This window comes from Erpetoichthys calabaricus, chromosome 3 (assembly GCF_900747795.2).
Source record: "Erpetoichthys calabaricus chromosome 3, fErpCal1.3, whole genome shotgun sequence".
In the NCBI taxonomy this organism is placed as follows: Eukaryota; Metazoa; Chordata; class Cladistia; order Polypteriformes; family Polypteridae; genus Erpetoichthys; species Erpetoichthys calabaricus.
Genome location: NC_041396.2, coordinates 77685576 through 77710912, shown reverse-complemented (window position 1 = coordinate 77710912; position 25337 = coordinate 77685576). Strand labels below are relative to the sequence as shown.

General features: G+C 38.9%; 1 protein-coding gene across 6 annotated transcripts in view; it reads right to left on the bottom strand.

Moving 5' to 3' along the window:
• Window positions 1-25337, bottom strand: part of dtnbb (dystrobrevin, beta b) — a 244321-nt gene that overhangs the window by 39402 nt on the left and 179582 nt on the right. For 4 of the 6 annotated variants that reach the window (XM_028796944.2, XM_051924578.1, XM_028796943.2 and 1 more), the window contains one exon: window positions 14404-14424. The exons of the other annotated variants lie outside the window; for them this stretch is intronic. In XM_028796944.2, the coding sequence (XP_028652777.1) occupies window positions 14404-14424 (21 nt within the window). The remainder of the gene's footprint in view (window positions 1-14403; window positions 14425-25337) is intronic. 6 annotated transcript variants of the gene reach the window in all.

The window sequence follows — 25337 nt, the reverse complement described above, 5'->3', positions numbered from 1 at the left end:
AAACACAAATTAGCTTACATGTTTGCACAAAGTGAGAAAAAAGTGTATTTTTTGAGGGCTGGCTTTGATTTATTATCTGAAAATTGAAAGTTGCTCAATACCAACCAGTTCGGCTTCAAGAGGAACCACTTGACTGCGATAGCTGTACTGAGTGTGGTTGACCAGCTACGCCGTGCTAGAGTTACCAACATGTCATCAGTCCTGATTCTGCTAGATCTCTCCTCTGTCTTCGACACAGTCAACCACAACACCCTTCTTGCCACCTTCTCTGACCTTGACATAACTGGGACCTCGCAGATGGTCTGAGTCCTACATCTCAGGAACTTCCTACAATGTATCCTGGTGGGGATGTTGTCAAAGGCACACCAGACACGCACTGATGTACCCAAGGATCGGTGCTGAGTACTCTACTTTTCTCTCTATACACCTCCCTGCTAGGCTCCATCATCCAATCCCATAGTTTCTCTTATTAGTGCTATGCCGATGATACACAGTTGTACCTGTTGTTCTTTCTGGAGGATAATACAGTATCGGCTAGTCTCTGCATGTCTTACTGATATCTCAACCTGGATGAAGGACCCCCATCTCTAGCTCAACCTGACAAAAACGGAGCTTCTTGTGATTCTGGCCAGCCATTCTGCTCATCTCCCCATCTCTGTACAGCTTGGCTCACTGTTTTCTAACACCTGCTAAGTCAGTATACAACCTTGGGGTGGTAAGTGATGAGCAGCTATCTTTTTCTGACCACATTTCTATAGTTTCTTGTTCATGCAGGTTCAAGCTGTAAAATATCCACAAGATCAGACCCTATCTGACAGAGTATGCAGCACAACCTCTGGTCCAGGCTTAGGTCTTGTCGTGTCTGGACTACTGCAACTCGCTTCTGGCAGGAGTAGCCATGTGTGCTAACAAGCCACTGCAGATGATCCATAATGCAGCAGCCCATCTTGTATTTAATGATTGGCACATGTCACTCCTCTCTTCCAGTCTCTACATTGGCTCCCTTTAGCAGAACACATTAAGTTCAAATCCCTGATACTTGCCTACAGAGTAATCAATTGGTCAGCATCTGAGTATATGGAGGCACTGGTGAAGGGCTATATGTCTGCATGCCCACTGAGGTCTGCCAGGGAACAGCGTCTAGACTCTTTTCCTATGTAGTTCCTAGTTGATGGAACAGGCTGCTCACCTCCATCAGTACTGCTGACTCCCTCAATGTATTTAAGAAGCAATTGAAAACCAATCAGTTCTGTGAATATCTGTCCAGTTGATGGAAAAAAAAAATCTTAATTTGTTTAAGTTTAATTGCTTTAGTGACCGTAATCAATGATTGTAAATGTAGGAGTAATTACATCTTTTCACTTGTAGCAATAAACTTTTATTACCCATCCCATTACACTTGCTGAACAAACAGGCCCTAGCCTAATGTTGCTTGATTGTTTACCTCTTTTGTAAGTTGCTTTGGATAAAAGTGTCTGCCAAATAAATAAATGTAAATGAAAGCGTAAATGAAAACCTACTCGAAAGGTTCCATTATGTTAGACAGTATAATTTCTACAGTAATTGTAAAGAGAGTCAGTTCTGCACTGTGTGAGAGTTCATGCACAATACAGAATATCAGCCTGGCAAATGACAAGACACACACAGCATAGCAAGACAGAATACAGACAGATGTTAACTTTGCAGGAGGTAATTTCTTCTATCAAATGAAACTTGCTATGTGGACATAGTTAAATGCTCCTTTGCTTTCTTATCTTTTTAACTCTATACGTCATAATATAAAATATTCAGCACCTTAGCACCTTAGAAGGTTTGTTCCACAACTGTTAATCCATTCATTAAATAACTTGCAATATGGGAATTAGTGGCACTGCTGTTTATAGGGATGCAAACTAAATTCAAATTATACCTAACTAGCTTGAGAAAAACCTTTTGGTTATCAAGCTGTACATTCCTATCCTGAACAATTCTGTTTATAGTTTTCAAATATGTACAAAGACAGTATTGTGTCAGTGTGGTCTCCCTACTCCTAGTAATGTACACATGACATTTAATAATGTATTAAATCAAACAAATATAGTCTATTCAAACTAACATTACACTGTTTATGTCAAGAAATTAAAAAGCATTCGTGCAGAAATACAATTACAGGAATCATCAATGAAAATATTAACATGAATTTAATTTATTCTTATAAAAAACACTTTCAACGATTAAAACTGGCAGGCTATATATACACAGTATCTTTCATTCCATTTTCAAACTAGCCTAATCTAATTCAAGGTCACAGTGACTGGATCCTTACCTGACAGCATTTGGGCACAAAGCAGTAACAAATCTCAGATAGGGCAGAAGTCTTATACACAGCACGATCACATACATATACACACTAATTTAGCATTTGCAACTAAAACAACAAAATCTTTTTTGAGATATGAGAAGAAATACACAGTTCCAGGAAAACAATCCATGCAGATAATGAGAGAGCAAGTTCAGACTCAACATACAATAGATCATGCTTTGGTTCTGAAACTATGACAGCAGCATAGGAATAATTTGATAAAAAAGCAAATATATTTCTCAGTCAACATTCATATAAAATCTGAAGTAAATTGCATGATTTGAACATGTAAATCAACTAGCAAAATGCAATCCCAGACAATGCATCAAAAAATTTACAATATAAGCATTATGTTTATCATATAATAAACATAACGTTAAAATAAAAACCTATAGTAAAATAAAAAATATCTTCAGTAACAATCTGAGCATAGCCTACAATAAACTGCTGCATCAATGGGGGGTTGTTTCCTGCCAGTGTCTAAAGCTCCTAGGATAGGCTTTGGCATCCAATTGCCCAAGGAGTAGCAGTAGTAGCAGTAGTAGTAGTAGTACTTTTACAAGTACCCAGTACAGGAAAATTCTGACTTGCATGACTGACCACCATGCATCTCATTTACACTTTGTAAGAGAGAAAGGGGGACACTAAAATGGATTGCTGGATGATAATAAACTTCCAAACACAAAAAAATGGGAATTTAATAATGAACAGAAAAATTTTATTATTAAATGTTAAATACAAATTCAGCAGTATCATGTTCTAGGCATAAATAAAGCAGAAAAAGTGAAATAAAACTTTGGTTTATAGTACAATTACACATTTCCACATTAATTATTCTTAAAATTTCCATTTATTTTGCAATGGTATGTTTTTCAGGTTTCCCAAGCTGCTTGGCTCCTGGTCAAAGCTACATGTATCTTTACAGTTTTCTATTGCAACTGCAAAATTGTATGTACTGTCTGTAGCATGAGACACAGAAAAGGTGTGGGAAAACAGACGTTTATGGAGATTCCTTTCAATTATTCAGCATGGATGGGCAATCCTTATTAGTTATATGAGGAAAGAGTATACTGGTATGTATTCTAATAACCTTAATGCATTCTGTAAAAGCCTCTCACATCAGTGATAAAATGAAAAACACTTTGCTCTATTCATACTATTTAAACATCAAAAGGTATTTTGTAGTGATCTTGCTATCAAGACGTTAGCCACAAAACAAAAGTAAAATGAATGCAAGCAGCAAGTCTTAAAACGTACACCCCAATTAAATACAGCTAATTCCCTAAAATACATAATGCTTTCTGTGCTGATTTTCTCCACAACCATACTTGAAAGCATAAAGAAATATAAAAGAATAAAAATGCCATTAGGTCTGTTTTCAACAAGAAAAAAAGGAAAGCTAATAGCTTTTTATGTGGCATTTACAAATGCTACTAAAGCTGTAGCTCGGCAACAGACTGAAAGGCGCACTTTGTCCATATGATCAACTTTCCTTTTCACCTGGCAATATTCCAGGCTGCAGATGGCTACTGGGCATAATTAGCCTCATTGTACAACATTTAGTTGAAATAAAATGAACTTCAATCTAGTAAGAGTTTAGACCTATATACTTGTACTGATAAATTTACCGCCAGACTACCAAATATCCCAATACATATGCAAAAGCTGCTATTTGTGCATACTTCAGTATACATGCGTAATTCCAAGTATTTTCTATTCTTATTGTGGCCATTAGTTTGTCATTTATTAAAAATAATTTAAGATATTATGTTGTTTAGCATTTGCAAAGAAGAATTTTATTGTACTCTGTACACATGATAGTTATCACCCTATACACCTTGTGATGGAACCCTGGGGTATCAGTGAGCCCCAAACCCCAACACAAACACACAAAGAGTCTCAGGTTCAAATATTGCATGGTTTATTCCACACTATACCTCCAAACAGTTGTAAGCACAAGCAAAACACAAATAATATCTCTCTCTCTCTGTCTCTACAAATCACAATTCCTCTGACCACCGCACTGCCCTCCTCCAGTCAAGTGTTGCTCCACGTCCTCCCAGCTCTGACTCACCTGGATAAGGGAGTGAGGTCCTTTTTATTAAGGATCCAGGAGTACTTCTGGTGCTAGGGCAACTGCCCAATGGAAGTACTTCCAGGTCACACGGCAGTCCCATAAATTGGGGCGTGCATCTCCCTACAGCGCCCCCTTGCGGCAACCATGGACCCCAGCAGGACTGTGTTTCTGGACTACATCTTCCAACGTTCCCTGCCTGTTCCCAAATGAACGCCGATACAGAGGGCAGCTGCCATTTCGTTTCCTGGGGGAATAACCTGTGCCCTGCAGCATCTTTTATTTATGATGGGCTGTTCGTAAATCCCTTTTGACCATTCCTTCTGGTTCTGGTTCCTTCCTCTATCCTAGCTGGGATGCCTATCTGACTGCTTGAAGCCTCCTGTCTGGTTAAGGAACCATCCCCTCCTCTGGCCGAGATGCTTGTCCAACCCATGTGGCACTGACAACCTACATGTATATATTAACTGTGTTTAATTCATCATTGAACAGAATTGTCTTGTTTTTGTTCTTTAAAAATAAATGTAATTAACACATTTTTAACTTGTGGGGACCCTGTTAGTGCAGTAGTTTGTGCTGCCATCTCACTGCTCAGATCCCTGGCTTTGTGTGGTGTTTACACATTAGTTTCCATGTTTTTGTGGGTGGTGGTCAAGTACTCCTGTGTCATTTAATATCTCTGAGACATCCATTATAATTGAACTGGTTACTGTAAATTGTGTATGTGTTGTAAGTGTGTATACCTTGTGCTGGACAGGACTGTTTTGATTCTTGTGCCAGATTTTGGGAGGACATGCTTTTCCTGCTCCCTGCAAACTCTGTAATTAATTGATAAATCAACATGAGTTAATCCTTTAATATTCTTAGAAGAACTGAGTGCTTAAATTTAAGTTAATGAAAGAAAAAATGTAAATAAAGTGTTAGCTATTGTGATCTTTTTTAAAGATGTTGGGGAGCAATTATTAAAATGTATTTATTTATTTCCCAAAAGTTAAAATTTAAAATGGACATTAAGTTATTAGTGGCCACTTCTAAACAACAGTAACGAAAATACATGACTGTTCAGGATAATTAGCTTACAAAACATATACCACTAATCATTCCAGAAAGCAGAATGCTTTCACATTAAGATTCATGATCTGTATATATCACAAGTGTATGTGAGGCTAAAAAAATACGCGCTAAAAAAACAAAAAACTTTGCCTTCATAAAATGATTTCAGTTTGTTTAAGTAGGGAGGAGAGGAAGGACTGAGCTGTGCTAGTTTGTTTAACCAGTCACTCCTACTGTACTAAATATACATTGCAAAGAAGTGAAGCATGAATACAAATTGCCTTTCTAAAATTATTTTTCTACTTATGGTGATATACTGGATGTAAAGCCCATAAGACATGTCTTCCAGCTAAACTATTCTGTCACTTTCGATTTCTCCTTTTTTACTGCAACTCTGACATATATACAGTATATTTAAACACCTACTCGTATTATTTATTCTTTGCTAAGTGAAACATCTTACAAACACACTTGGCCAATATATAGAAGGAGTCAAATATATTTATCTGCTCACATGCTGAACAATTCTTGTTCACGCATATATGTTGTGTATTTTTGAGGAACATTTAAACTATCCATTTTAATGTGTCAACTTCATAGCTGCCTCTTTAAGCATGCATTAGTACCTTTACACAGAGAATTGCTTGCCATTTTCTGTTTGGTCACTTTATTTTAGGTATTAAATTCTATCATTTTGTAAATGGAATTCAAATAGGTTAATTAGTTTGAAAGTTTATAAAATGTCACGGAAAGACTATTTTTGCTGAGTTGAAAAACATTTTATATGACACTCACCTGTAGCAACCTAACATAGATGTTTTATAATGTGAAACTGGGAGGATACTGCATGGTGTAGCACATTCTTTACTTGAGGTTCTCATAAAGGAGAAAACATCAACCATCTGAGAAAGTACCACACACATACACTACATATGTTAAACCCACAATTTTAAATAAAATATCTTAGTAAAACCACCAGTAGAAGAGAAAGTCTCTTTTTAGATAATCCATATTTACAGAGATAGAGCTTTTGCTTTGCCCTTCTTCAAATTATGAAGCTGTGTGATTCTAAATCTAATCTATTTCAGGCTACTGTAAAACCTATGCATTTTAGTGTGATTAAGTTTGATTAGATTACACAAATCTTACAGTCGTTTTTTAATCAAAATGATTTTGCACATTTGCCCTTCAGGTCAAGGCAGATGTTCATAATATTAATTACATACACACTCTACCAAGCAATGATTGAAAACAGTTTACCTGTTTGTTCTGGCATAAAACACAAGCCTTGAGCAGATGTGAATTAACTTTCTCAGCATTTTCTGTTTGCTTATCCAACTAATTTTGTTAGCTTTGGAATACCTACTTTAAAATATTGACCTGCTTCTAAAATGGACTGCAACATCAAATGTGAGTAGGCAGCTTTCACCAAAGCTATTACATTAATCAAAGGTGCCTGTTCAGCTTTTCATCCAGAAACAAACATTTCGCAGGAAATTACTCTTACAGAACGATCTTTGGTAAAGGCTAATGTGTAAGCAAAAAGAGCACTAATTCAAGAAGATGAAGCATCATGAAAAAAATGTAATAAGTCATGAATTGTTCAGCACTATATGCTATTCAACACAGACATGATAGAAAGGCATCTGATTATCAGAATTATCTTTATCTATTTTCTGGCACTTATTTAAATCAGTCACATAGCTTCTATATAAATTATATGAGTATCCCTTAGTAAATAATCACAGAACACCACAAAATAGTAATGTGCAGTAACACAGAATAGTACAATGCTGTTGCTGTCGAACGGAAATGACATAGTGTGCACAACACTCAAGATCTGGTCTGTACTTAAAAGTGTGCACCTCTACCATATGAATAGAAGAGAATATGCAAACTCCATGCAGGAAGCATCCATCATGTAGACCCCAGTCTCCTATATGCAGGTTAGGTGAATTGACGATCCATGCATGTATGTGATCACTGACTATGGGCTGGCACCCTTCCCAGGGATTGTTCTTGCCTTGCACCTAATGGATGCTGGGATAAGCTCTAGCTTCTCCACATCCCTGTCGTAGAAAAGCTGAGTAAGAGAATGGATGGATAGATACAAAATTTTACTGAATGAAAGTATTTGCTTTTTTGAGATTCAGTTTCTTGTGGTTAGGTCACTGGGTTTCTGGAAACACTGTTTAGAAAGGTATGGTCTATGAGAAAGAAGCAGGGACTCACTCCAAAAATGAGTTATCCTTAATTTGCTTACAGCCACTACTGGGTATAATCAGATCTCAGCTATCAGCACTTAAAATTAATCATCATTTCTCATCAGAAACACATGCAGTAATATGGTGAGTATTCCCTACATTTTCTGGATTTTCTCTTTCTGGACCATCCTGACTATCTGATCTCCATTTTGGACTTTACAGAGAGTCTGATTTGATTTACAACCTCAGAATAATGCCATCTCTGTTTGTACCCTGTATTTTGGCCTTTTATATCCTGTACTTTGTATGTATTTTGTTAATATGTTCATTGTGCATACAGGACAGCAACAACATATAGGTATATTATTGATGGTGCATATTTATTAAGGGATGGAGGATAGGTATTTATTATTGTTTTGCTTGTTAGGCAGCAATATAGGGCAGCACAGTGGTGCAGTGGTAACGTTAAAAGAGCAGGCTCAGTTATCGAAAACACTCTGGATCTCCTCAAGGTAGTAGCAAAGGACAGACTGAAAACAAAAAACTGAGTGCCATTATCAACAATGCTGCACATCCTCTCTCTAACACATTACCACTGAGTACTTCCAGCCAAATAATCATTCAGCAGAAATGTGTCAAGAAATACTACTGAGGCTCCTTTATACCAACATCAATACGTCTGTATAATATCTCATTGTGACTGCAACTACCAAGTCAGAAGTGTTTTCTTTTTTTAGTGGTTCTGATGAGTGATCAGACCATAGTGTGTATGTATAGTATATACTATATATTTATTTATGTTTTTATTTATTTAAAGAGCTTCTGTAAAAAGCCACATTTACCCCTGGGGAAAAATAAAGTTCTGTCTAGCTCCTTATTTACTTCCTTGCAGTAAGGAGACCAGGGTTCATGTCCTGAGTCCTCCCTCTGTAGAGTTTGCATGTTCTCTCTGTGTTCTGCCACGGTCCAGAGACATGCAGGTTGGGTGGATTAGCAACACTAAACTGGCTGCAGTGTGTGTGTGTGCTTTCCATACGATTGACTGGCATCCTGTTTAGGGAATTGTTCCTATCTTGAACCATATGCTTGCTGGAATAGGCTCAAGCACCCCTGATGCTCAGGATTAAGTGTGCTTAGAAAATGGATAAATGCATATATACAGTATATACATTGTGTGACTTGGGAGTAAACTGAGTGTTCTGGGTATAGCATTTTTATTTATTACTCCTCAACATCTTAAGTATTTTGACTTTACTCCTGACGCTTCCCTGTCCCTTCAGAGTTCATGAGGAGAAAAAGTAATAGGACACATCTGATTATACCTTTCAAATGACCATCCAAGAGATATTTACAGCAGTACATGAAAGCAAAAGCATTTGTGATATAGTATTAATTTTGAAAACATTTCTTTTTTAAAAGTAAAGTATGTACAAAAGAAAGAACAGTTGTTTCATTGAAATTGCATCACAACAAACCATTTTTTTAGTGTTTCCTGTCGAAACATATGATTCCAATTTCTTAATAGTTCCTTCCATGTACTGTATGTACTATTTATCTCCCATAAAACAAAGACTACCGTCCACTTTTCATAAGGGCATTCTTATATGCAGATATTACAAAACATGAAAGTAAAAAATGGTTATCCATAAATAACATAACTTAAATACAATGATTAAAAAGACATAACCAGTTATAACAGACTAGGTAGATACTTTTGAAGTATAGAGAATGCAGTTATGTCCATTCTCCTTGCAAACCAGGTGGAAGCACTTTTGGGGTAGCTTAAATAAAAGGAACTGCCTGTATCACATCAGGTAGCCAGAGTCAGGAAGCGGTGGACAAAGCTTGTAAGGAGGCTTGTGCATATGTGTGGCTGTGGTGGGAAACGATTTGGGGAAGAGTTTTCAACAATAAAGATATTTGGCTTTCACCTTGTGTCTTGAGCCTATTTGTGTTGAGTGTTTGGGGAGCTTGGCCACCCCCTACTGTCCACACATTCAATGAAGAGTTCTCTTTAGGCTTCTAATCTGTGCTACTCCACTACAGCAGAGTTTTGAATCTATTACCAACAACTTAATATTGTGCTTATTAAGGTATTTAAATACAGCACCTTTTTTCTTTTCGGATTTTTTTTGTTCTTCTTTTGAATTGTAGGTGATTAATCAGGTGTCTGTAACCATCCTTAACAATAATATGTCTTAGTAAATTTCAATATAGTTTTACACAGGTTTGAAACAACCATTTAGATCCTGTAACATAGTTTTGAACCCATCATTTACTGTTAATGTTAATGATTAACACCAAAAAAGATTGGCATAAACACACTGTAAAGTTCAGCAATAACATCTCTCTCCATTGACTTAGGCCTCTCTTCATTTTACTACTGAGCCTATGCCGCCCTAGAGCGGCCTTTGTCTGTCCTCAGCAAAGCAGTGTGCAGAGCTACAGCCTATCAATATTGGTTTTTCATTCCTTAAGTTAACCTTGCTTCTGGCAATCCCTAAGGAGCCAAATAAACTAACACAACACAGAAAAAAGACAAAACACAGACATCTTCAAAAGCTGAAATATAATATGTTAAAGTAATATTATGAAACATAATTCATGTTTAAAACAGTACTTAAAAAGCTTAAAACACCTCAAAGGGTTATTTTTAATCCACAGTCTATAGGACACCAGGCAGTTTAATTAAACCAGTACAGTAACATAATTAAAGACATGACTCAGACTCTTAATTAAGAGACTGTCAGCAATAATTTCTACAGATACTGTGCCCTTCAGACATTATACCAGGGACATCTATTGCAGCTGACATAATGTTACACAGCTTCACTTTCTATAAGTAAAAGTATACTGTTATTCTTATGACCCAAACTTGCACAGTATTTATGATAATACACGTTTTTTTGTGAAAATTACAGGTTTTTCAGCTTTTCATAAATATCGTTAAGTACAGACATAACCAGAAATTGGAAAAAAATAAGCATGCTTCATTTTAAGCATTAATGTGCAGTGAAATGCAAACAATGTCAGGTTTATTTTGGCGAATAAATGCAGCAAAAGACCCCAGCTTTACTTCCTGTCTGAGTATGTCATATAGGAACAATCTTTTTACTTTGGATGGAAAGCTAGTTTCCACAGGAACCACTGGAAAAACAAAAACTTAAGGGATGCTGTTGCACTTTCATGTTTAACAGTGAATTTAATAGCTGGAAGCACTTTCATTAATGCATGTAATGTCATACACAATTGAAACTAAAAGCAGGAGACTTTACACTTCTGTAATTACTACAATTTATTCATTATCTCCCATCTCTTGTCTTTCAGACACTTTAGCAAAAATTTGCCTTTAGAAGTTGAAGTCTGTTTTCTTGTGTTAGTGGAATGAAATTTTATTTTTTTCTGAAACTGTAAAAGGTAGGCATCACCTGGATATTCAAAAGGTTTTGCCCTTGTTATACTGTACAATGGCAGTTTTGATCCCACAAAATCCAAACTGATAAGAGGAGGAAATTTAAAGCTTAGATTAGCAAAAACCAAAAAAAAGAAAATTTTGTATTACAAATGGGCCTTCTTCAGAGAACAACTATTAGGTTACAACCTACAGATCTTCTGCAGCAATTTTTATTATATTACAGCTGCTATTTGGGCTTGTGTTTTTACTCAATGACAGCAACATGTAAATTTAATTTTTTTTTTCTTTGGTTATATTCTTGAATAAAAGCGAAACTGCTTTGTTATACCTCTTGTGAAAGTGTTTATGTGATATTTGGACTTCAGTCTTCAGGTCCGGGATTACGCCTTTTTTTGTAGGCTTCAGGGATTCAAGTATTAAAACAGAGTTAGAACAGACTGTGTTACCACATCCTATGAAGTACTTTGTGGACAATATTACACTGTAGAAAGTTGTGAATACCAGTGATAATGGCAAGAAAATGACAATTAAATGAAATCACGCAGAGCATTATTACCCTTAGAAGTGTAGGCCTTTCATTTAAAGGAACTGCAAAAAAAAAAAAATCAAAGTGTCAGTGAGTATGGTGTCCTACACAATCCAAAGGAAATTGGAAACTGGAAGACACTCTGACAGGAAGAGATTTGGCAGACCCAAAGTCACAACCCAATCAAAAGACAAGTTTCTGAGGGTCAGCAGATTGCATAATAGGTGCCTTACAGCACAACAGCTTCAAGGACAGCTTAGCAGTGGTCGTAAAAAGCAAGTCTCAGTTTCTACTGTGAAGAGGAAACTTTGTGCTGAAGGTTTCACAGGGTGTGTGGCAGTAAGAAAGCCATTCTTTAAAGGACAAAATAGGGCCTTGTAGTAGCCTATGGACTACTTATGGACCGATGAAACAAAATTTTCGGTTCATCGTGCAGGGTGTTTGTACGCCATCAGGTTGGTGAAAGGATGGTTCCTCAGTGTGCGACACCAACTGTCAAACAAGGAGGAGGAAATGTGATGGTTTGGGGTTCTTACGCTGGAGGCATTCTGAATCAAAATGGTTACCACAGTTTGGCTGTTATATCAGCAAAAGGTGGCTACTTTGATGAATCAAAAATTTGAATAAAATTTTGTACTCTTAATGACACCTTAACTTATTTTTTTATTTGCCATTGTTTATTTGTCCTACAGTATGTCTTGATTTCATGAAACATTATGACATTAAACTGGATGAATTTCCATAAACACTAAAAAAAACACTAAGGTGTTCTAAAACTTCTGAGTGGTAGTGTATATGTATATAAATATTTGACCACTCTTGAGATGACAAAGGGGTACTGGCAGGTTCCTTTAACGGATTCCACAAAGGCCAAAACAGTGTTTTGCACCTGTAGTAGACACTGGCAAAATCGTGTTCTTCCATTTGGATTGCACAGGGCACCTGCCACCTTCAAACATCTGGTGGAAAAAGAGCTGTAGCCCCACAATTCCTATACTACTGCCTACTTGGATGATGTAGCTATCTATTCCGACACATGGAAGAAACACCTACAGCAGTTTTAGGCTGTGATCCAGTCACTTGGAAAAGCTGGACTTCGAATCAATCCTAAGAAATGTTTCTTTGGACTGATTGAGACGAAATATTTGGGCTACCTTGTGGTTGGGCTTTCAGTCAAACAACAGTGTTCTAAAGTATATGCCACAATGAAGTGGCCCCATCCGAAAACCAAGTGGTAGGTCCAAGCCTTTCTTGATTTGGCCAGGTACTACCTCTGGTTTGTACCACGGTTCTCCAAGAGAGCGGTGCCCTTGATGGATTTAACAAAGAAGTGGGCCCCTAACAACATAGTATGGGACAGTAAAGCATACACTGCATTTTGTAACCTGAAGCAGGCCCTTACGTTAGTAGCTGTTTTAATGGCTCCTAACTTCTCTCTGCCTTTTATCCTCCAGACCGATTCTTCAGACACAGGACTGGGTGCCATGTTGAGTCAAAGCATTGATGGTGTCAAACATCGCGTCATAAACCTAAGCCAGAAACTGTTGGACAGAGAAACCATGTATGTGGTGGTGGAATGTGTGGCGTTGGCAATCAAATGGGCAGTAACACAACTGAGGTACTGCCTCTTGGGCTGTGAGTTTACCCTTGTCACTGATCTTGCCACTTTACAGTGGATGGCAGTGCACAAAGAGTCCAACCTGTGCGTCACTTGTTGGTTTTTGGACCTCCAACAATATAAGATTTCTGTCCTTTATCATCGGGGTAGTCTCCAGGTCAATGCCGATGCTCTTTCTCGGGTTCACAACCTCTTGGATTGGGCCACCTGACCTGATGGGTCTGGGCTTGGGGGGGAGCGTGTAACACACATGCATGTGCGAGATGCTTTACAGGCTCAAATGGTGTTATTTCTCAATCAGATCAGGGGCTGGTGCTGTCACCTGATCCTTTCTCATTTTGTCCCTCTGCAGACCAGCCGAAGACCCTGCCTCTCCATGACATCACTACCAGTCCATCCACTGTTGACTTTACTTCCAGCACCCTCTGATGTTGTCATATCCGGTACCCAGAACTCATCTTCCTGCCACATCAGTTCCTCTTCCCCCATTCAGTGATATTTATAGACCAGCCTACAACCTGTTAGTCAGTTCTGTATTGAGCTCCTGTCTATAAGGACGTGCCTGTTTTTTGCATTCTTTTTCCAATAATGTTTTCAAGTATAAAGGGTGGCCATCCTCAAACCTATATATGTATGTATGTATGCTGCATATATGATACATAGATCTACACTGAAAATTAACAATATGCTCCCTAAATGCACTTAACGCTTCTTTGTGGGCAGTAGCAGAGAATAACATAATTCCTCTATTAAACTGCATTTAATTTCAAATTGTAATATTATTTAGACTTTGAAATTGCAATCATTTATTTGTCAAAGATAACATTTCAATCAAATAAAATTTAAAACATTATCTTACTTCTATAATATGTGTGAAAATGAGTAAAACCAGTACCTAATCAGTATGTGAAAAAAACAGAAGTTGATGGTACAGTAGAATGAATGGAAAACAGTAAACCATGTAAATTTGTAAAATATATCAAGGAAAAATAAGTGAAGCATATGTCAATTATTTAATGGAAGGTACTGAACAAAGTATGAATTAAGATGTTTAAAACCAGAACTGGAGACACTTTATACAGACAGTTTTAGATTGTGAAGTATAAATTAAATTGAGTTATTTATAGTGTGATTTCAGCATGCAGAAATGACATACTTAAACAATAACTTACTGCCTGCTTTTGTTCTTCATCCTATCAAACAGTCGGTAGCAATAAAATGAAAAGAAGAAGCAACAAAAGAAACAGGACTGATTAGTAGTGAAAACCTTTTCTAATGTAATCGAAAAGAAAAAGATACATTCTTTTATAATAAAAAGGAATCTTGAAAAATATATAAAGAACAATGAATGTGCATTTGAAAAATAAAATTACGCTATAAAGTTACTAGAAAAGTACCAATGTAACCCTTCAGTTTAGAAGTGATTCCAAAATATGACCAAAGAAATGAGTCAGAGATGATCTGACACTTATCAGGAGAAGATCAAAATAAAGGATCACCGGTGGGAGAACAAAACCACAGTTTTGAAAGAGGGAGGGAGGGATAGACAAAGAGACACATACAAATAGACATCTTGGTTGGGGGGCGAATTGTCCCACTTGGTAAACATTGATTCAGCATCTGCAGAGATGAACCCTGTTGCCAAAATCTCATTATAATTTGGTGTTGTGCCTTACTTGTATGTTAAAAAAATATTGTTTGTATTATGGATATGAAGACACACTATGTCAATGCTCTCTTCGACAATAAAAATTATTAAACTTTAAATTGTGTGTATAAACATTTTTACAAGAAGTATTTTGTTGTCTACATTCCAAAAAATTTTAAAAAATGAGAATTACGAGTTTTTTTCTTAATCAAGCAGCATGCATCATTTAATATGCTGAAATACAAAATAAAATATTTAATGAGAGGCAGTCAATATGATTTGGTATAACTAAACTGGTCGATGTTGAGTGAATTCAGTTATATGAGAATATGTGACTTTTGATAGACTGCTTTGCACCCTAGATGACATTAGAATATAACATGACACAACCTTCTCAGAATTTCTAAATCAAATTTAGTGTCGCTAAGGCCTAGACTTACTACAGCAGAAACCAGTCCTGGAGGTTATACCAGTCCAATAAAGCACATGATAACATTAGAATTAATTTTGTGGAAATACAAAACTTACACTATTCTTTACAAAAGTTACATGACAAGATGAAACATTTAATCCTTTAATTCTGTTTGCAGAAAGACAGAAAATGCTGTGAGATCTGAGGATGGGGTTTCAATCATACAGAGTTTGCAACAAGCCTGGATCTAAGTTTGCCAATTATGACCACATTTTATAATATAGAGTTAAACCCATTAATTAATTAATAACCAGTATTTCTTAAAAAGAGACAACCTGCTTAATAACACAGAAAAAAGTAGGGTACGTTTTCCAAGAAAAGTCTTATTTATGCATTATGCATACAATAATTTTTCAGATGGTTAAGCAGCCAATGAAGTATCTTTTTAATGCTAAATTATGTGTAATTTTCTAGTTTCTTTTTAAAAGGTTGGACTTGTTATTTCTAAGACTTAAAGGAAGTCTGTTTTTCTTTGTGAGGTAACATAGTGGCAAACTAATAATGCTGCTGCCTTGCGACATGGTTCACTTTCCTGGTTCTTCATGCATCAAGATTGCATGCCCGCCAGATGGGTTTCCTCCTAATGCTCCAGCTTCCTCCCTTTGTCCAAACATATCCAAGTTAGGTGGATTGCTTATGGTAAATTGGTCTTGGCCTTACTAATCACTGTGTGTGTGTTCACTGTGATGGACTGGTGCCCAAACCAGGGAATGTTCTTGCCTTGTGTCATATGCTTGCTTGGAAATTCTCCTGATTTCCTGCAACCCTGCTCAGGTTAAAGCTGGTTTAGAAAATGGAAGGATGGATCAATTTCAAAGTCATCTAGTTAGAACTGGAAGGCACACATTAACAACGCTAGACACTGCTTTAATGACTAACTGTAGGAGCTTATAAACCTAAGACTTTTGTTAAATTAATATTCCAGACAATGACGTGCACTGTAGAGTTAATACTTATGAAATGATTACTAAGATTACTATTGACACTGTACAGGATCACCAAAAGAAGAGCAGAAACTCAAGGTCACAGAAGGGACCAAGAACAGTGGAAAGACAAAGAATTTACATTTACATCCATAGCCTTGCACAAGTCAAGCCTCAAGTCACAGCACTCAAAGGCTTCCACTCAGTCTCAAAACAACTCAAAGGTCACATCAATAGGCTCAACTCTGTCAACTACCAAAATACAAAAACCAGCTGCTTAAGTTGCTGCTAATCAGGGCAACTTTAGAAATAGTGTAAGAACATCAATTAGAAGAGCTTCTGCAACTTGAAACTAAAGATAGGACTAGAACATCAGAATAAGAAGCTCTCTCTTTCTTAGTGTTCATCTCGCGCTAATACAAGGTCCGCTGCTTTCAATGCACTTCTCCACTTCTTTTGGTCTAGGGCGTCTTCTTGCTTGATGCCAGTTTGTTGCGTATACTTTTTGATCCTGTCAAGCCAGAATTTTTTGGGCCTCCCATGTGGTTGCCTGCCGCCTGAATTGAATTTTAGGTCTATCTGGGCCACTGTTCCTTCTCCACTGTGAAGTACATGTCCATACCATCTCAGACAGGCATCTTGCATCTTTTTGGTAATCAACACTACTCTCGTATTCATTCAATGTCGACCACAGTCAACCTTCTTTCCGTTTGATCTGCAGTTGCAAATCCATGACTAGGATATGGTGTTATGGCGCCATGCAATCTAAGAGAATCACTTTCTAATTGGTGGTTAGCTGCAGATCGCATCTTCAGATTAGCCAGTAGTCGATTTGTGTAGCCTGGCCTCCACTGGTTTAAGTGACCAGGTAGCTGGATCTCTTCTTAAAGAAGGTGATGACTATGACAATGTTGTGTATTTCCGTGTGGTCCAGGATACAATGACCTTCGTCATTTCGTTCTCTGTATCCATGCACGCTATGCTGTTGTGCATAGCCATCACTTGTTGAACCCACATGACCATTCAGGTCGCTTCCAATCAAAATATATTCTTCCATGCCTAATGATTTGAGGTGGTTATCGAGAGTCTTATTCTTCTTCAGAGCATCCTACTTGCAGTGCATCTGCTGTGTGTACTCGGAGGGTTGTTGACACAGATTCAATCTTGATGGACATCAATCGATCTGAAATTTAATGATGCCGTTTTTCAGCTGCTCACTGACAACCACTGCGTCTCCATTCTGACTTGCTATTTGTCCATTATAAAATCATTATAACATCAGAGCAAGATGCTGATACTTTAAAATGCCTCCTATTGAGAGAGAGACATAAAGAATGAAGAAGTTAGACTATAAACCAAATTACACTTTAAAAATGGGCCAAGCAATAAGTACTACAAGATAAGACAAGTGCAGAGAGAGAGAGAGAGAGAGAGAGCGCTTGAAGGCACTCAAGAAACTTAATGCTGCAGATGCATGGATGCAAGTGTATGAGCAAACTGAAGACTCAAGAGAATAACATGAAAAAAGTATTCTGTGGCTGTGAATATATAAAGAATAAAGAGAAATTCAAACATAGATGTTTCTTTGCTGTCAACTATGACAAACCAAGCAAGGAGACAGCAAAGCCATCAATATCAAAGCACTTCTAGTCACCTGCCTGTACCAGAATCGTCAATATTAAGTGGAGACCAACTCAGATTCATTGACTGGAAAGTCTCTTTTCAGACTCTGACAGGTCGTAAAAATATGCCAGAAGCTAAAAAGATTTATTGATTATAAATGTATATTGGCAGCTACTTTCTGCAAGGTACAGAGACAGTCTGTCAATCAGCATGGTGCACTCTAGGCACAGGCATCAATTCCTCATTGCCAAAACTTTTGGAGACAAACATACTGCATGGCCTAAAATAGGACCCAAAAACAGTCTAGAGTTTATAGAGTTTGTAGACTTCCTTAACAGTTATGACTGCTATCTGTGTTAATGCTTGTTTGGGATTTGTGATAGTGTGCCAGTTTTAAATAAAAACATTCCACTCAGGCTCCGGGCAGGTGAATGTGTGTGCAGCAAGTCAAGTCAAGTTGGGGAGCGTGCACCGGTACAGTGCATTGCCAGACCCACCACACAACGAAACAACTCAGGATCCCGGTTTGCAACCCCCCAGGCAGACACACGGTCCAGTCCCACCCTCCGGAAATGACCCTCTATCTGCCGCAGCCAGGTGTTACGTGGGCGACCCCTTGGTCTGGTCCAGCCACTAGGTTCCCCAACAATGAGGATCTTATGAGCTAGATCACCCTTGGGGAAACGCGTCACATGGCCGTAGTGCCGTAACTGACGCTCCCTCACAATGCATGTAATGTGCCTCATTCGGGACTCCATGAGCAACCACTCATTCGACACAAAGTCAAACCAATGGTACCCAAGGATTTTCCGAAGAGACACAGTACCAAAGGAGTCCAGTCTTCGTCTCATGTCACTGGTTAGCGTCCATGTTTTGCAACCATATAGCAAGACAGAAAGCACCAGGACTCTAAAGACTTCGACCTTCGTCCTTTTGCATAGATATTGGAAGCACCACACACCCCTTTTCAACGACCTCATGACCCCCTATGCTCTCCCAATCAGTCTACTGACTTCATAGGAAGAGTCACCAGAGACATGAATGTCACTGCCAAGGTAAGTAAACCTCTCAACAAGGTCAACACTCTCTCTGTGCAAACAGACACAATGCTGATGGCTGTGCCCAAGAGGTCATTAAAGGCCTGGATCTTGGTTTTTATCCAGGACACTCGCAAGCCTAGACACTCAGACTCCTCGCTCAGTCTTTCGAGTGCCCCGATCAGAACCTCCATTGACTCCGTGAAGATCACAGCATCATCAGCAAAGTCAAGATCCGTGAACCTTTCTTCAGCAACAGATGTCCCACAGCCGCTGGACCCCACAACCTTGCCCAACACCCAGTCCATACAAGCACTGAACAGAGTAGGGAGCAAGAACACACCTCTGATGAACCCCAGAATCAACTGGGAAAAACGCAGAGGTCCTGCCTCCACTCTGCACAGCACTCACATTACCAGTGTACAGGCCAGTCATGATATCCAGCAACCTCGAGGGGATCCAACGAATCCTCAGGATGTCCCCATACAGCAGCTCGATCAACTGAGTCGAACGCTTTGCGAAAATCGACAAAGGCTGCAAAGAAACTGCAGATATTCGCGTTTGTGCTCCATGAGAACCCTCAGTGCCAGGATGCGGTCGATGGTAGACTTCTTAGGTGTAAAACCAGAATGCTCCAGTCGCTGGTAGGTGAGCAAGTGATCAAGGATCCTATTGAGGACGACCCTAGCAAGGACCTTACCTGGCACAGAGGGCATTTTTATCCCCCTGTAGTTGCTGCAATCCAGGCAATCACCCTTCTCTTTCCAGATAGGGACGGCATGTCCCATTTTCCAGTCAGTTGGGATGATGCCAGTCTCCCAAATGGAAGCAAAGATTGCTTGCAATGCCAGGAGGACAGCCTTACCACCAGCCTGGAGAAGTTTATCCCGCATACCACAGATCCCTGCAGCCTTTCCCTCCCTCAGCTGGTTCACCACCTGTGCAATCTCAGTGAGATTGGGTGGTTCACAGCTAATGGGAGGATTAACCTCAAGAACCGTGGACCCAAAGATATCCAACGTCCTAGCCGGAGGATCAGCTTTGAACAACTGCTCAAAGTAGCTAGCCCAGCGGGTCACAACTACATTGTCATACGTAAGGATTGTTCCATCAGCTGCCCTGGCTGCGACTCTCCGAGGAACAGATTCAGATGTGCATAAAATGCTTTGATTCCTCTGTAAGCAGGACGTGGGTCACTAGACCACAGATGGTGTGTCACTTGCTCACAAATTCCTCTAACAAACGCCTCTTTATCTGCCCTCAGAGCCCTCGCAGCCGTTCCTCTCAGTTCCCGGTACAGACCAGTTTTGCCATTGAGCTGTGCATTGCGACTCCTCTCGATGATATCCAGGGTGCCCTGCGAGATGAAACACCTCCTTCTGAGAACACCGGTAACACCAACACAACCCTCAGCAACCTTCAGGGTCTTGTCACAGAAGGTCTCCCACATCACATTAGGATCGGCAGTCGTACCCATATCTGTAAGTTCCTCACAAAAACTGCGTGCAAGCTCATTAGAAACAGCCTGGTCTTGGAGTCTAGCCAAGTCCAGGCTCATTTTCCTAGTAGGTTGTAACCTACTGGACCTAAGCTGGATCCTAAGAGTAGCAACAACAAGTCTGTGGTCAGAATTCACAAACTGGGCACTTCTGTAGGCCTGCAGTTTTGCATGAGCCTCCAGCATCTGCCCACGAGGATGTGATCGATCTCCTTCACCGCACCACCAGTATTGAAGTACCAAGTCCAACGATGCAGTTCAGGGCACTGGAACCAGGATCCAGCGATTCGCAGCCCCTGACCTTTTGCAAAGTCAAGGAACATGGAGCCACTTTCACCACAGTCACCAGACCCATGGGGACTGAGACAATCCTCATAGCCAGCCCTGTCAGTGCCAGTGGCTGCACTGAAGTCACCCATGACCAGAGGAGTGTCACCTCGTGGGCACCCATCAACCAACAAGCGAAGTGGCGAATAAAATGGCTCCCTCACCGAGACATCACTCACCACGGTCGGAGCATACACTGAGACAACAGACAAGGCACCCAGAGAGTGCCTTAATCTGAGTCTTATAATACACTCGTTGAAAGGAGTGACATCAGACACCATCGGAAGAAGACCATCCGCTACAGCAACAGCTACTCCCCGAGTATGACAGCCGTCAGACCGACCAGACCAATAAAAGGTGTATCCACCTACAGAGATCTGGCCAGTCCCCAGTCTGTACACCTCAGAGAGTGCTGCCACTGAAATGTGGAGTTTACGCAGCTCCTCCGACAGCAGAGGAAGATGATCATCTTGCCAGAGAGACACGATGTTCCATGCTCCCACCCGTATGGGCCGCCTCAAATTGGGACCCGAGTGCTGCCATGCAGCGGGCGACGCCTCAGCACCACACCAGTTCCGATCCCCAACAGACCTGACCCTATTGGCTCTCCAACAGTTTCGACTCTTCTGGGGATGGGGCTCCCGAGGGCTTTCCCCTTCATGATGCGAGCAGTCTTCCTATGGGCGGCTGCAGCAGAGCTACTCCCGCGGACAGTAAAAAGGAGTCCTTTCTGTAGTCTGTAGCTTTGTTAAGTTTTTTTACGGTGGCTGGAGTGCCAATCCTGCCACCAACTCCCATGATTTCCCTGCAAGTTGGAGGACCGCTTGCAGGGCCGGATGCAGTTTAACGTCATACCCAGGACTTGTGTGCAGCAAGGTGGATAAAATGGCCCTAGGTGTTGATGAGGAAATTGTGTGATTGTCTGATTTCCTCATTAATGCTCTGGGTTATGTAATTAGGCACCTGTGTCCGGCTGAAAATAAAAGGAGCCTGACTGGGACAAAGAAGAAGAGCTAGAAAAAAAAGAGCCAAGACAGAGAGAACAGAAAAACAGAACGAAGAGGAAAAATGTACAGATTGACGTTGAAATGAAAAGAGGAAAAAAAAGTGAGCGCAAACCGTAGCTAGCTTATGCAGAAGAGAGAAAGAGAGTGGAAAGCTTTCACAGGGATGGGGCACTCCTGCTGAGCACTGAGGAGTAGAAGAAACCAACTACTCAGTGTGGGCTTCCGCTGAAGACTGGAGAATGGCTGCAAGAGAAAGGATCAGGGCTTGCAGGGTTGCTTGCTGAAAGCCAAGAACTAGGAGCCAGATTTGAAGGTTGACTGTACTTGTTAGTGGGTGTCTTGTTTGGTGAGCAGCAGAGACAAGGCTGAGAAGGAAACACCGTGGCTCGTGAGTGCTTTTAAAGACAAATCTTGCCAATGATTCTAACCTTGTTTTTATTGTAGGATTATTTATTGAGTACTTATTAGATTTTTAACATTCATATTTCTCATAAGTATGTCACTGTTTTTATTGGGATTATTTATGGATTATTTATTGATTTATATATTATAGAAGAAACTGGTACTGCAGTTTTGAACATTTTGTTAAATAAAAACACTGACCACTTTGATGCATCAACCCTTGTCTGTTACATGTCCTCATTTCCCAGTCCATCCTTGGTTTACATCTTTCAAAGCCCTGGATTCAAGGATGCAATGCCCAACCTGGAGTCATTTACTGTATACAGCAGTCTGTACTAGGGAAACCTGGATTCTCAACAGAGTGGGAGTTCTAAATGAAATGCATTAATGGACTTTTAGTGTATCACAGCTGCCATAATTGAAATTGTGATTAATATATGATTAATTGTGCAGCCCTGTTTGAGTTAATTCCTGGAGGAGCAGGGTATACTGAGTGGTAGTTTGCTTAATGCATGCTTAGCTTTATCCATTTTTGAAGTAACTGGTAATTCTTCCAAGAGAAAGTTGCTTGTCAGCATTATTCATCAAGCACTATCATGGCAAAGTACAACACTAAGAACATTGAATGACTGAGAAGGAGCTCCAATCCAATGACTTATATACCTTAGTATGCAGCAATGCAGTTTCCTCTCACATCTACAAATGCATGGCAATTTAGAAGCTGCACTGAGGAACAAAAGATGTCAGACCTCCCGACAGAATGCATGGAGTCAACACCTTCCTTTAAATACTGTGGAATGAATTGCTTTGCATCTTTCTATGTGAAAAAGTAAAGACCGCATCTGAAACTTTGTGCACTGCTACTTACCTGCATGTGTTTCACAGCAACACACATTTGAAATACTTGATGACTTAACCACTGATGCTTTCATTAATGCTATGTTCATTCACTGCAATACATGAAGTGGTTCATCAAAACAGATGTGATCTAGGCAACGATTTAGTTGGTGCAAGACATTGGTTTGTTGATGTGTTAGTAAGAAATGAATCAAGAATGACTAAAGGAATTAGAATGTTAGATCATCATTAGCAGCCTGTCTTCAGGTTATATGGGTGGCATTTGGGAAAGACAAATACATAAGATTACTTTTTATCTGTCATCTGAAAGACTTGGTAGTGCTTTCTTGAGAACATTTCTCTATGAAGTTATGGCTGTTAAGTCTAACAGGAAAGGCTACCAAGGTTTAAAGGGATGACCAGGACAGGAAACATAAGATGAGCAAAGGATCAAAACCAGAAAAGTATTCCTATGCCAATTCATTAATCAAGAAATCGTAAGATAATCAAAACAAAAGTCAAAATCCAAAAAGTCAGAATAGCAAAAGTAATTCACCCACGAAGGTTGTTCTCTATTTAAGTATCTGCAAACTTGGATAATGATCTGCCTGATGCGGCACTTTTTATATCATTGGTTCCTTACATTAATAATGGTATTTCTGGACACATGTTCCATTATAACTGACACCACATTAAAAAAATGCAATAGAAATAGTAAAAGTTTCTTATTAATAACTGTAAACAATAATAACAAAAAATAATTACAGAGAATCATAACAATAGCAATTGTGAATAGCCAACCTCTAACTACTGAACATCTAAATGATCCAGAGCCTCTTACACAAAATCACATTTTGACAATGAAATCTACGATTATTTAGTCAAGAATGATATTTCCCTCTGAAAGAGATGGCTCAGAGTGAAATTTTATTCAACAACTTCTGATAATAGTGGAGGAAGATGTACCTCATAAACCTCCAACAGAGACAGAAATGGAACAACAACTGAAGGAACACTAGAGTTAATGTCAGTGTTTTTCTTCAAGATAACACTGCACCCCATAATCAGTGGACATTAGCAAGAGTGATTGTTGTGTACACATGTCAGGATGGCTGATAAGAAGGCTCAAGTTGTTGATTAGCGACTCATGTGATTATTTTGGGAAGAAAACATTCAGGCTGATAATCTTTTTTTGTACAGAACATGATTTTTTCCACTGCTTTATAGATCACACTTGTTCTCTTTGCACCACTTTATTCATAAAAATATATTTGCGGACATAGAATGGGGTATATTTACTTTCAACCAACAATAAAATCCTTCACTGAAGTTCTGAATGGACTTTTTGTTGCATCTTTTCGTTTATTTATGCAACTACATTAATATAAGAATAAAAATGCTGAAACAGATTGTGCGCACAAGAAAATATTTCTCTTCTTTACTGTACTATATTTTTAAATATGTACTGTACCAAACATATCAATGCAAATGCACCTAATACACAAAATATTTGAACAATATCCTATAAAATATTTCTCCACATGCATTCCAATTCCTCCAGTTAAATACTTACTAAAACAACCATATTTGAACATTAAATGTAATATATAAAGTTAATCTTTTCAAGTCTTACAATCATGAAAGATTCAGTGTTTCAGGATTTTTTCCACCTCTCTGGACACTGTTTTGTACTACTTTTGGTATTGTGGAGCAGTTTTTATAGACATATCAGATGAAACATATGTAGCAAGAGTTTTTTCAGTCTCTTGTTGTTGGTCAGCTGCTGCAATTTCTGGAACATTTTCACTGAATTCTGAAAAATTTTCAGCTTGACTTTCGTGTACATCTTTCCTGTGTGATGAACTTGAGATAGGTAAACCTCCCTGTGTTTGAGTATTCCAGAACCTGATCTACGTTGTCTTTTTCATGTGGTGTTCCCAACATCAACATCATACATCAATGGACCTCTGCTAGCAATGATTTTTTCCAGTTGCCACTTATTATTTTGATATTCTCAAACTAGAACATTCTGTCCAATGTTAACACTCCTGGTCAATTAGTTATACATGTATTTAAACAATTTTGTATTGTACCACCCACTGGACATCTGTTTTGTTGGGATCCATGTAAGACCTTTAATATCCATTTCAAAACATTAAGGCTGGTGTGGTGTTTGTTTTATTAACTGTATTTCTGTACACAAAAAGAAAATTATAATTTTTTATTATTGTTGTAAATCTTTGTTCATGGCCTTGACTAGACATGGACTTTTAGAATAAATCAAAACCATATGCAGCTGCATGATGGGGATCAGATGTAATGTAATGTAATT